Source organism: Chaetodon trifascialis, chromosome 7 (assembly GCF_039877785.1).
Source record: "Chaetodon trifascialis isolate fChaTrf1 chromosome 7, fChaTrf1.hap1, whole genome shotgun sequence".
NCBI lineage: Eukaryota > Metazoa > Chordata > Actinopteri > Chaetodontiformes > Chaetodontidae > Chaetodon > Chaetodon trifascialis.
Window position 1 is genome coordinate 225,663 of NC_092062.1, and position 14,256 is coordinate 239,918.

General features: G+C 42.1%; 1 protein-coding gene across 1 annotated transcript; it reads left to right on the forward strand.

Annotated features, from left to right (window-relative positions):
• The first annotated feature begins 3,434 nt into the window (after positions 1 to 3,434).
• On the forward strand, positions 3,435 to 10,737 carry ggctb (gamma-glutamylcyclotransferase b). The gene is made up of 4 exons (XM_070965980.1): positions 3,435 to 3,548; positions 3,627 to 3,772; positions 3,895 to 4,027; positions 10,573 to 10,737. The coding sequence occupies exons 1-4, from the start codon at positions 3,438 to 3,440 to the stop codon at positions 10,735 to 10,737; spliced, it is 555 nt and encodes a 184-aa protein (XP_070822081.1). The 5' UTR covers positions 3,435 to 3,437.
• Positions 10,738 to 14,256: the final 3,519 nt, after the last annotated feature.

Genomic DNA, 14,256 nt, shown 5'->3' on the forward strand with positions numbered 1-14,256 from the left:
TTGCTGTGCCAACCAGAAACAGCCGTGGCATCCGACAGAGCATATATACTGCATCTATCTCAGAGCACTTGAGAGACAGACACATGGAAAAAACATAAGTGATGATCGTTGTCCGCTGTCACCCATGTCATTTCATTCAAAATACAAATGTTATCATTGTAATGCTTAACGTTATCTACAAAGATGGAGTACATCATTGCTTTGAGGAGGATGAGGAGGAGGCTGAGGATTTACCATCTAAGGACCTTATATTTAGACATCAGAATCAGAATCAGAAATCCTTTATTTATTCCTGAGGGGAAATTGTTTTTGTTGCAGTGCTTCCTTTCTTATAAACAAAATATACCACAAAATATAGAACAGAATATAAAACAATATACCTGCTGAGAAAAAATAAACAGTATATACAAACGGGTGTGCAAATTAATACAAACACATGTCATGAGACATGAGTGACGTCAGTCTCCTCCTGGGAGAAGTTTGGGCATCGGACTTGCCACTTGCCATGCGCCTGACCAGCGGCATTCTTAAAGGTGAGGCGAGGAGCTGCTGTGATTGGTGAAAATTTGACTCGGCTGTGTCAAACCCACTCCACGCCTTCTCCCCTCCCTCTTTCCTGAGAAGGAGGAGGAAATGCGCCGGCAGCGCAGCGCACAAAAATACGAACTGACTTTGCGCCGCACCTGCGGCGGAGTCGAAATAGAGCCCTAAGTCTCCAGAGGGTCCCCATGCTGTGGAAGACGTCCTGCCTATTTCCTGTGCCAAAGACCCCACGGCACGGGGCCTCCATGGACTACCACTGCATGAAAAACCACATTTTCGACCCGTAAATCCCTGCGAAGTTCGTTGATTTTCGGCGATTTACGGCAAGTTTACGGGGAACTTCGCCGGCTCCGAAAATCGTCGGAAACGAGCCATCTGTCGGCGGGGGGCGTGGTTAATCGCGCCTTCACGAAGGTGTGAATAGCTCTAATTAGCACATGAATGCTACCGATGTTGATCTACTCAGGCTGGCCTGCTGACTTCACAAACAGCCATTGGATGATTCCACAGGCATTTTAAAAGGAAACCATCATGTGATTGGATAGCAAGTCCAATCACATGAGTGAGTGATCATGTGATTGGATGACAACTCTGCTGCTATTGGTCATCTGTGCACCACAAATAATAATAATAATTATAATAATAATAATAATAAATATATATTAAATTCATATATTATATAATAAATTAATATACTAAAAATGGTTATTATATTGTTATATTTATGTATATATAAAATATAAATGACATATATATTTTATTTGATTGATGATTCATTGATTTATTTGGCGATCCACCTTCTACACTACCACACAGTAGAACACAAAGAACACAGTTGACAGAAACATTTTGAAGAAAAAGTCTTTAATGAAATCATGACACACACATTAACAAGGATCAACCAAGGAAATTCAGTGGAGAGGGGTTCACTGATAAGAGTCTCTGGGTTGGGCCATGCCGCTGGTCCATGGTGCATGAAAAAGAGTCTAAGGCCTTTGGAAATGCTTCTTTGCTGCCTCTGGGTCATACTGAGTTGGCGCCTGTCGCTTTGAAGGGGACCCGATGCGAAGCCTCTTGCGGTGTGTCGCCACATACTTTGGGTCGCTCTCCAGCCGATCTTGCAGTGTCTGGCAGAGTTTGGAGACCTAGGACACTCCTTTGTGCTTCCAGCAGCTGTAAATACAGGTGTTAATACAATATTAGTACTGCTAAGAAACAATAATACATGATAACATATGTGAGCATGTTTTTCAAAAACTATGCAGATAATAAATAAAATTCAGCCCATTTTTACATTGTTGTGAAAATAAAGTGGCATTCATGGGACAGGAATTTTGCAAGCTAATCACACAAGCATTGTTCATCTGGTGTTGTGGTGGCAAAATGCGAAAAATTGTGACCAGTGTCCAAGAACTGTAGATGCTTTAATTTTCACAATTTTGATTTAGCAATTTAAGTGGAAAATTAAAGACCTTTGAGAGTCAGGACACTTATCCTGTATGTAACCTATAAAATTATTTAAACACACTTTTAAATCCTCATGAAAAAAAAAAAATCTTTGTATTCTGTAGGCACAGAACAGAGACACACACACACACACACACACACACACACACACACACACAAAATCCCAATTTGCATTTTATAGCTTTGCAGCATTTACATTTGCATTTTAACACCTCATGGTCACAGTGGCTGAGGGAGAACTTCCACGGCAATTTACAGTGACGGAAATTGACGGAAATGTGACTTTTCATGCAGTGTACAGATCTGTGGCACTGACCTCCCACATCATGAAGACCCTGGAGAGACTAATCCTGGAGCAGCTCCACTCTTGGACCCCCTCCAATTCGCCTATGAGTCCTGACTTGGAGTTGAGGACGCCATAATCTACCTGCTCAAACGTGCCTACGCCCACCTGGACAAGCCGGCAAGTAGTGTGAGGGTTGTGTTTTTTTACTTCTCCAGTGCATTCAACACCATTCGTCCACCTCTACTGGGTGACAAGCTGACAGCAATGCAGGTGGATGCCCCCCTAGTGTGCTGGACTGTGGGCTACCTGACAGGCAGACCACAGTACGTGCACCTGCAACACTGTGTGTCAGACAGAGTCACATTGTGGGGACTCGCCTCCCTTCTGGGGACAAAATGCAGATCCCCTTAATGTAAATCATTACATTTTAGGGTGCAGACTGAGGATAGGGTTACAGGTTAGGTAAGGTTAGGTTAGGTACAGGGTTAGGAATAGGCAGATAGTGGTTATGTTTAGATAAGGGCGCAGTGCTCTTGGGGGAGCACTCCGAGGGGCACCGGCTCTCAGGGGCTAAAAGGATCTTTGATCCTTAGAAATACTTAAAAGACTGGACAAGTGTGATGTTAAAATGTGCTTGGTGGATTGAGCCATGGTGCAGGCCGGCCGCGGGAACTTGTATGTTTATCAAAGTTAGGATTAGGATTAGGCAGATAGTGGTTAGGGTTATGGTTCCGTTAGGTTTCCAGGAAATGATCAAGTCAATGTAATGTTCTCTGTTGTGATGGAAAGTTGACTCTCTCTCTCTCTCTCCCCCTCTGTCAGTGTGCGTGTGTGTGTGTGTATTATGATCTATGTACGTGGCTCAGTGCTGTTGGCTCAACACATGAGGCAAACCATGTATTGTGAGTGTGAATAGGGCTCAGTGGCAGTACAGGGGATTTGCATAAGAATGGTGTGCGAGCACTGAAAGACCAGACCACTTCATTTCTGTCACTCTGCAACTCACGTGCTCTCAACCCAACCCTCTGCTCCTCCAAACACTCAGCTGTGGCTCAGCTCGGCTCGGCTCTCTACTTCTGTCATTGTTGCTTTGTTTGTTTGCCTTGTTCACATCTTCCTCCCGGCAGAAACTAGTAACAGCATGGAGAATAACCAAACCTTCCTGTACTTTGCATATGGCAGCAACCTGCTGAAGGAGCGCCTCCAGCTCAAGAACCCCTCAGCAACAGTACACTGTGTGGCCAGACTTAAGGTATGGTCAAAAGGAGCACCAATGTTCTGTCCCATGTTATCTACATGCTTGTTACTTCTTGCTTTTTCTCTTTTTTAGGACTATAAATTGGTGTTTGGAAACCATAAAGGCCTTGCCAGTGACCGGTGGCATGGAGGTGTAGCCACCATAGAGCACAGCCCAGGGGATGAGGTGTGGGGTGTGGTTTGGAGGATGAACATGTCTGATCTGGAGTCTCTAGACAGGTAAAGTCTTCTTTTATCAGTTTATTTAATGAAAGCTCCAGGATTTCCATGAATGTTTTCCTGTAAAACTGACTTCAATGATATGTATTTTTTTATGTGTGTGCATGTGTGCTCACACTCAGTCAAGAGAATGTGACGTTAGGTGCATATAGGCCTGTGGAGCTATCAGTGAAGACAAAAGGCCAGGAGCTCAACTGTCGTACCTATATAATGAACAGTTGTGTGTATGCCCCACCATCACCACAATACCTACAGGTAAGTCTGCTTTCAGTGTATCTTTACTTGTGGGTTCAGAACACTTAAATGTAATACTCAAGTAATGACTCAGGAGTTGTGAATGCCAAACATATTCTTCGACTCTGAGAAAGTCATTGTTTCCAAAAGTTTTATAGCATAGGTTTTATGCTATTCTACATGTTTTATTGTCAACAAATCCAATAAAAAGACCCAAACAAACAATGTTTTAGTCTGTCTCTCAATACTTCCTGACTTCCCCAGCCTACTGAAGATGTAAATCTTAAAAAAAAGAAAAAAGAAAGAAAAAAAGTGCCAATATAAATACAGCACTGTAATATAAAGTACTTCATTAAAAGTAAAAATCCTGCATTCACAGTCCTACATATCACTAAAAACAGAGAAGTATTTCTTCATCAGTAAAATGTCCCCTGTCCTCTTTCTTTTTGTTCTTTTTTTTGGTAAAGGTATGTATTACTCTCTATAGTAACTAGTAATTATATCTGTCAGATAAGTGCAATGGGCTAAAAAGTACATTTGTTTTTGGAATTTTGAATTTGTTGACAATAAACATATACTCTTTTGCCACTGTACTAGTTACACATGGCTAAAAGTAATGCAGTCGAATCGTCCTGCAATACATCCTCCTTTCATGAAGTATTCTTTGCATAGACAGTGTTTGTTGACTGGCTATTAGAGCATTTCCAACAGGAGAGGCATTATGAGCAAGGTCAATTTTCATTTTGGGAAGACACTACAAGAAGTAACATTCAATCAGCAAATAATTCTGTCTGTTATCTAATTTAATTACTGATGGGGTGAAGCTAGAGATTGAGTATTATGTGTCTCACTGGATAAAATCTGCAGGTAAAGTTTAAATCAGTTCAGCATCTTTGGAGCAGTGTTGTCCTTCTGATGAATGCAGCAATCTGACACCAGAAAGTATGGGGCACTAATTGCACATTCTGAGTGTGCAATTAGTGAGTGATCACTGTAACACTGTAATTCGTGAGTGATTAGTGATCACTGTAACCAGCTTGACTAATAGTGGATTTTGATATAAGTATTTAATAAACTGTTTTGATAAGAAGTATTTTGATAAGGACCTTTTAAATTTGGCTGTTAGAGAATTGTTACAATCAGCCTTTTTCCTAAAATGTATATCCACCATGTTGCAATGGCAACTACATTTTAAGAGAAAAATCATACTTGTGAGGAAGTAAGTTAATATTTGCCAAATCGTCATTGATATTATTGTGATATCATTGATATCTGCTCTTGGCAACAAAGTTATGATTATCTATTTATGTTATTTTATGTTGTGATCTCTTTAGGCAACCCAAAGTTCTTGGTTAGGTTAGGGAGTCATTATTGTTTTGGTTAAATATTAAAATAGTCAACATTGGTTCCAAGCACAGCACTAGACTTTTTGACTTCTTAAATATTTAAACAAACGATTTTAACCAAGGCGTTGGCTAGCCACATGCACGATACACAGTTGTGAACCCCGGTCTCTGTTGCCAAAGTCCTGCACTTTTAAGAAAAGCATTCTAAAACAAGAAAAAACTTGGCAGTGAACATAATCAAGTATTACTATGCAATCCTCCATTTCCTTTGGCAAAACCATTTAGTTGGATATTTTTTAGAGTTTACTAAAATATGTTCTGAGCAGGACATGTTAAATTTGTATTTTACAGCTGATAAATATACTAGTCTAAAACATAACATCACAACAATTTATCATCTGGGCTTTATGGTAATATTTAGTGCCATTCATCATTCTAAACTGAGGGAACAAAAATGAAACATTTATGAATACTGACCATAACACAACTTACACACACACACACACACACACACACACACACACACACACACAGTTTACAGCAACAGCTCATATCTCCACTCTGGGCTTAATGTAGGATAAGGCTATAGTTCTTGACTGACATCATTGTTATATTTTAAATTTGTAGTGGTAGAAATATAGCCATTGAACCATGGGTAATGTTCAAAGTTAGCTTTTAATGGCCCCTTTTCACTCCGTGTGGGGTCAGACATTATTGTTTAATGTTGTTGTTTTGAGTTAGGAAGACAAAAGAATACGATCATGAATCAGGTCAGGTGCATCATCATTTATTCACTCCTACCTATTTCTCTCTGTGAAGCATCTGGAATAGGGATCAGTCTGGTCACACCCCTCATCACCTGACTATGTGACCAACAGGTCAAAACAGTCATGACACACCGCCTCTGCCATGCAACATTTAACAGATCTGACAGCTTGTGAGCCAAAATACCAGATTGTTCTTTTGCACATGTGAGAGCTCCAAACATGCCTGACAGATAAACAGCATATAGAAAGGGACAGCATGGCTTTGTGGTCACAGCTTTGTCTTCTACAGTTTGTATCCACAGAGTCCACTATATTGTTTCCCCTCTTATGCTGGGCTCAGACTTACTGCGATCTTTGGATCCTGACATACTGCTACTTACATGACTGACAGACGATTGCAGCTAGTGCTAACATGTTGCCTCTACACAGCTGTAATGGTTTAAGACATATGATTTGTGCTTTAGCAATGAAGGTGAATTTGGACAGTGGACCATTGTACAATGAATGCCTGACTTCAAGATTATGTATTTTTATTTCTGAACTTTGCACCAATTTTTCAAAAACTTTCTTACTAAAACTGTCTAAACAATGTCTAGCTGTATTTTAAAGGCCATATTGATAAAGGATCTTATTATTAGAAACCCTACTAAATGGCATTCAAAAGTTCATAGCTAAGAGTTTCCTTTTACAGTACAAGCTCATCACAATGCTGCTGAGAGCGACTTTTGATTAGGAATGTTGAAAAAAAAAAAAGCGGAGAGTCGTTCGTTGTCTTTCTTTGAGTTTATTCTGACGCCTACAGACGGACTCCCTTCTTGCTGTCTCGAGTGTGAGAAAACAAGAAAGAGCCCGGAGCAGGAGAAGTTGATAGATTATGTACAATACATTATCTTTGGTTATTCATTTGACTTTAAGACAGTGAATACATGATCGAGTAAAAGAGAAGATGAATAATAAGAATTCCCATTACAGGAACAAAAGAGCGCCTCAGGTAAGAGAAGGGGAGTGATTTAACTTCATCATGTTTCATGAGTGAGCCTACTCACTATGTCTCCAGTGATTATTTGACAAATTGGATCAAAGATTAATTGGGGTAGAGGCGTACTGAAGCCAAATACGAGTGAGAGTCAGCCTGCAACAAGTTTTAGGGGGCAGGGGTGAGGGAATCCTGGAGGGAGGCAGATTCTAAAAGGAAGAGATGGATACATTCCAAAACAAGAGGGTGATTATCTTCAGAGAAATTCTGTCTAACAAAACTAGAAACAAGGTGGCTTGGAGATTAGAATTAGAAGCATGGTTGCTCCTTGAATGCCCACTAATTTGAGAGCTTGTAGGGAGACTAGAGGCTGACTTAGTGCAATGAGCCCTCTTGCTATGAAATTTATGCAAGAAATGTGATGTAAATGTCTTCTGCCGTTGCATATGAATCCAATTGGATTCAGGGGGCCACGTATTCCCTCTAGGTCCAGCCTATGGTACATGGCTACTTGGCTTTGTGTGGAGCTTAGCTTATAATTAGCAAGATACTGATGGCAAAGGGTTTTGTGAGAGGTAGGCAATCATGGCAGTGTTAATTTTGACAAGAATTCTAAGTTTAGGTTTAGTCTTAGTCCCTTAGTGAAAATAATATTAAGTTTAGCTTTAGTCTTAGTCGCTTACTGAAAATCATTATACATTTAGTTTTAGTCTTAGTGGTTTACTGAAAATCATTTCAAATTTAGTTTTAGTCTTAATTGCTTACTGAAAATAATATTAAATTTAGATTTAGTCTTAGTCGCTTCACTGAAAATTGTAGTGTTTAAGTCACATTTTAGTCTTTTATTATGTTATCGTCAAGATTTAGTTTGTGGAATCCAGTTTTTGTTTAATTTTAGTCAAATGTTTTAGTCATAAATTTCTCAGACTGTTTCATGATATTGTCATGGATTTTGAACTATGCATTTAGTCAGTAGGCTGAGAATGTGTGACTGACTTACTATACTTTTATAAATCCTAAAAAAAATGAATGCCTAAAGTGTGCTAGATAAAGTGCAATAAAACTAATATATTTCCTCGCAGGTCATCCTCTTTATTTTCCGCATACATGGCACTGTGACTGGATGTACAGTAAAAGTGAAGTAACCCTGTACACATGGCACACTGCCCTCTTCATTTGCATACAACCTGAAGAAATACAAATACTGTGAAATGATTTGGTCCAACTTATATTCCTACTCATTTTTTAACAAGGCTCTGAAATGCAAATTATTAAAAAACACACAGTGATAACAAAACAAAAGCAGTGCCCTCCAGAGTTTGTTAAAAACTGGTAGGAGGTTGAGCATAAGATTAACATCAAAAAGGCATTCGTAGCGACCTAAAACAGGCAAAAGTGATTGGTTTGCTCAAAGACTGACTTGAGACAGTGAGTGGCACTGACTCCAAACTGCAAACCATTCCATCCTCATTGGAAATGAAACACAAAGTCTTTTTTTTTTTTTTTTCGGATGGAATATAAGAAATACTTCCATAGGTCGTCTCTCCTCTTCCTTCCCACCTGACATGCTGGTGAAGATGAGGCACTCATCTTTGAGTGGCCAGCAGCAGCTAATAGTTTCTTTCAAATGTTTGAATGTTAGCTTGTCATGCTGTTATCTATCAGCAGGCACTCACCACCAAGCACCTGCACAGGGGGAAGAAACATCCAATGAGATGGGGCAGTGATAGAAATTGACTTGCACTTGCAGAAGTGAAAATGAAAAACAAAGAAGTTAAAAATGAAACCAACCAGGTTGTCCACCCGAACACAGACAACATTTTCTTCTCGTCTTTACTCGTCAGGGCATGATGAACAGAGATTTTGTGCCGTCTTTAGTCATCAGGGCATGATGAACAGAGATTTCATCTCGTCTTTAGTCGACAGGGCATGTTGAGCAGAGATTTCACTGTAATTTTTGTTATCAATATTTTTTTCATTTACATTGTCGCTACAATTCATGCAATAAAGTGACGTCAACACATACTTATCATTGGAATTTTTGTTGACAAAAGTAACACTGAATCATGGTTCAATGAACAAAGGCTAAGCTCTGTTTGGTGAGTAAGTGTAGATGGCCTAGGTGATGTCTGATACATTGTCAGAGTAGCCTCATTCATGTTAAACTGAGTTGAGTCTGTTAAACCTTGGGACCTGTCCATAAACTCAATAGAAGGAGTCTGATCTTCATTAGTGGGATCATCAATAGGTTTAATACCATCAGTCTCTGAATCAGCCATTTTAGGTCACTGTATCTGGCTTAAAGGACCATTAGCAATAATTTAAGGTTTGACTGGAGCCACAAGCAAGAGGAAATAAAAGTTGCAATCATGTTTTTTATTTTTTTTATTATGTTTAGTTTATTTATCCCAACTGATGTGAATGTTGATTGCCATGATATTTGCCATGAGTCTGAAAGAAACAAAATTTGTTTCTTTCTTTACAATATCTTAAGCAAATCATAAATCCAGCATTCAAATCATGTTAAATATTTGCACACTAAAGTACCATAAATATTTCAAATAAGCCAAAGCAAACATTTACATCATCATAATATCATTTTACAAATTAGATCAAAGGTTATCCATTAACTTCCATGTCAATTCATAAGCAATAGAGAGAAAGTGTTATTTATGGGTTAATAAAAAGACACATGACAAACACCTACAAATTGGGACTCACCTTCCTTATGGGGACAAAACAGAAGTCTCCATTATGTAAATCATTAAATTTTAGGGTGAAGTCTTGAGTTATGTTAGGTTAAGGTTGAGGTTAGGGTAAGTTGTGTTTAGGCAAGTAGTGGTGGAGTCTCCAGGAAATGAATGTAAGTCTTTGTAATATCCTCAAAAATGATGGAAACACATCTGTGTGTCTGTGTGTCTGTGTGTCTGTGTGTCGTGGAACTCCACTGGTCACCAGTCAATGTCCACACAGACAACATATCTGTCAGTAGGACAGATATGCTGTTTGGATCATTCATTCTGATGGCCTTCACTTCACAAATGATGCTTTGTTCTCCTTTGTGTGGTAACATTGTGATTGTTAAAGGCCATTGTCATCCCCAGATTCAAGCATCCATTCTCAGGTCACTCTTGATGTGATGAAACTCAACACTCTTGTCGGCAGAGTTTCGGAAAATCAACAGTGAGCTGGGAATAATTTAATGATAATGCTTATTTTTATATAATGCTTATTTTTATTACACTCTTTTGTATATACTTGCTGGGGTTTTTTTTGTTTGTTTTTTTTGTTTGTTTTTTTTACCTAATTCTATCTTTTACTGGTGCTGCTGTAAATTGGAATTTCCCCTTGCAGGACAAATAAAGGTATATTGATTGATTGAAGAAATTTGGGTATTTATGGCTGTTATTGGTTATGAAAAAAATCAAGGACTAGTTTAAGGACAGTCAATATATTCAGCTTCATCAACCACTGCAGGTGATTGTGATGGGAGCAGAGCAAAATGGCTTGCCAAAGGACTACCAGGAGAAGCTGAGAGCAATTAAGACCAACATGTATGAGGGGCCTCTGCCCATGATGGCTGAACTGGAGCGAGCCAGAGGGAAAACCAAAGAGAGGGCCAACCACCATTCTGATGCCTGATAACCCAGCACAATCCAGGTCTACTTTTATCTATAAGAAAGTCTTTGTACCATTGTATGCAAGCTAATACTGTAGCTTAACAAGTTCAACTTAGATAGCTGCTTCAAACCTAACTTGGCTAACCTTCATTCCAACAGCCTGGATATTCATCATACAGTATTAAGATTAAAGAGTTGTTAGATCAGCCAAAAATGTTGAGTGAAGTAAACTGAAATCACTGGCTGCTTTGGGGGTTATTTTTTAACCTCCAAGACATTCAAAATTGGTGCTTTGTGAATAAAATGGGCACAAATATGTTCCATCAGTGCTCTATGAAATGTAGTATTTGTGAAACTATTGTTATTTCCCACATAGCCCGCTGTAATATTATTTGAAATATATATTAAAGTGATTTATGTTGACACAGACACAATTTTCACTCGGTTATTTCATTTTACTCAACATATCCCAGCCAGTCCGGTTTCAAACACAGACACTCTACAGAGACTGTGCTCTAATCTGTGGTAGAAACACTACGATCGGCTAGGGCTACCGGGCAATCCTCTGTTCTACTATTGCTCGACTCGGCTGCCTTTGACATAGTTTACCACCAAATCCTCCTCTCCACACTCGCTGAGCTTGGCTTCTCAGGATCTGCTCTCCACTGGTTTGAGTCCTACCTCTCAGGGAGATCCTTTGCCATATCTTGGAGGGGAGAAGTGTCTAAATGCCATTGCTTGTCCACAGGGGTACCTTAGGGGTCAGTGCTTGGACCCCTTCTCATTTCTCACTTGGTGCAGTCTTCCGCTCACATGGCTTCTCATACCATTCATATGCTGACAATACCCTGCTCATCCTTTCGTTCTCGCCAGACGACCGTCCCAGCACCTCGTCTCAGCACGGACATCAGCACGCCTCACCAATATCTTGGCATGGATGAAGGAGCGTCACCTTCAGCTTAACCTGTCAAAGACTTGTCATCCCGGCCAGTCCCTCTATACAACAACAGATAAGTATCCAGCTTGACTCAGCTCTGCTCACTCCCGCAAAATCTGCCAGACACTTGGGTGTCATGATTGATGACCAACTAACTTTTAAAGAGCATGTGGCCTCTGTTGCTTGGTTGTGCCGATTTGCCCTGTACAACATCAGGATGCTCAGACCCTACCTGTCTGAGCATGCAACACAACTCGTAGTACAAGCACTGGTACTATCACGCCTTGACTTTTGTAATTCCTTACTGGCAGGGCTCCCAGCGTGCACGTTAAAACTCTTCAGTCCACGGTTCATATACCTCCGCTAGCTCCCAGATGCTGCTCACATCAAGGATAAGTCCTTGATGCTCGCCTACAAAAAACTGCCACCAAAACCACTCCAGTCTACCTGAACTCCCTCATTCAGGTTTATGCTCTCTGTTACGATCCCAGCTTCCTGTCTCTCCCAGTGTGTCTCCTCTCCCCTTTTCCCTGTGTGTGTGTCTGTCTGTCTACCCCTGGATCCAGGGCTGGGCAGCCCCTCACCTGCTGCCAGCTCCTCCCACTGCTACTCACCTGCAGTCACTCTCCCTGATCAGGGAGAGTATTTAAGGCATGGACCTGCTCCTCTCCTTTGCCGGATTATTCCTCATCCCCATGTCGAGTTCTGGTTGTTGGTCCGTAAGTACGAGTCTCTTTGTCTTTCTCTCTGGTTATCAAGTCTTTATTTAGTCCTTCGTTTTTTCCAGCCTCTTACGTGCTTTGTTTTTCTTTTTCAGTGCCTGTCTGCTGCTTCCACGCGTGCCCCGTGCCATACCCGCTTCGTCGGTGCTCCCTTAATTTATCCACTCCGTTTGAGTGCGTCTTTTGTTTTCTTCGTCCTCCACTCCGTTTGAGTGCGCCTTTTGTTTGTTCATCATTCTGCTCGTTGAGCGTGTTTTCTGTTCTTCGTTTTGTTAATAAATTGATTACTTGGTTTTATACAATCCCTGCCTCTGGTTCTGCATCTCTGGGTCCTAATACTCGGCGGCTGTATAGCGTACGTGCGTACGGCAGTATCCATGCAAGGCACCTTGCTGGGCCAGCATGAGAAACTGCTCCAGGCATTGTGTGATTCCTCGCAGCATATGGCAGCGCAGGTTGCTGACCTGTCGTGCCACATGTCAAACATTTCCAGTTTATTTTCCGGTCCGTCTCAGCCCTCGGTTAATCCCTCCGAACCTGCGCTCGCAGATTCCCTGGCCACGAACCCCAAGCCGTTTGACGGCACTCGGGGCAAGTGTTGGGGGTTCCTGTTGCTGTGCAATATTGTTTTCCGTCAGCGTCCCCGGGCGTTTCAGTCCGACCGCTCGCGAGTCCATTACGCTTTCGGGTTATTGCGAGGCAAAGCGTTGACGTGGGCGGAGGCACTGAACTCGTCTGTGGACATTAGCTCGCTGACTTTTGCTGACTTTGAGAGGAGGCTAAGATTAGTCTTCGACCATCCAGATCATGCGGGTAATGCCTCCAGCTGCTTACTTAGGCTTACTCAGGGCTCCCAAGCCGCCGCTGATTATGCTGTTGATTTCCTCACTATTGCCGCCGACTCTGGGTGGAATGACACCGCTCTGCAGGGTGTATTTTTTCATGGCCTCTCCGAGTTTTTGCAGAAAGAACTCGCCACCCAGGAGAAACCCGCAGACCTCCATGCTCTAATCGACATGGCAGTCCAGACGGACAACCGCCGGAGGGAACAGTCTCGGCGCCGCTCTTCTCGTCTCCCCGCTCAGCCGCCACTCTGTTGGCAGAGTTCAGCGGCCGCCTCTTCGGAGCACAGGACTGTTCAGCCCCTCGTCTCTCCGCCTCCGCCCGCCGACAGGGAGGAACCCATGCAGCTTGGCAGAGCACGGCTTTCCGTCACGGAGCGTCAGCGGAGAATCACCGCGGGTGAGTGTGTGTATTGTGGACAGACTGGCCATATCCTCCCAGCCTGTCCCATTCGGCCAAAAGGCAGGGCTCGTCAGTAGGTTTGGGGGTACTGACGAGCCCAATCGACACCAGATCTCAACCCCCCAAATCTCGCAAGTTGCAAGCTCGAGCCTCTCTGGGTGTGGGAGAGGAGGTTTTTTTCTTGTCTGGCTCTCATAGACTCTGGCGCGGAGGAGAGTCTTCTGGACGAGCACCTGGCTTCCGACCTGGGCTTCGTGCTGTAGAGGCTGGATGAGCCCATCAAAGCCTACGCTCTCAATGGTGAGGTTATGGCCAAGGTAACGCACCGTACCACACCCATCAGGTTGACTATTTCTGGGAATCACCATGAGGAGATTTCTCTGTTTGTTGTCCGTTCACCACACTCACCCATCGTTCTTGGTCATCCCTGGCTTAAAAGACACAACCCCCAAATAGACTGGAGCCAAGGAAAAATTTGGGGTTGGAGCTCTCTGTGTCACAATAACTGTCTTCGTTCAGCCATTCCTCCCACAGGCAGAGACAATGGAATCTCTGCCAGACCTCCTGAGCCACTGGACCTTTCCTTGGATCCTGAGGCCTACCACCATTTGGGGGAGGTTTTCAGTAAGGAAAGGGC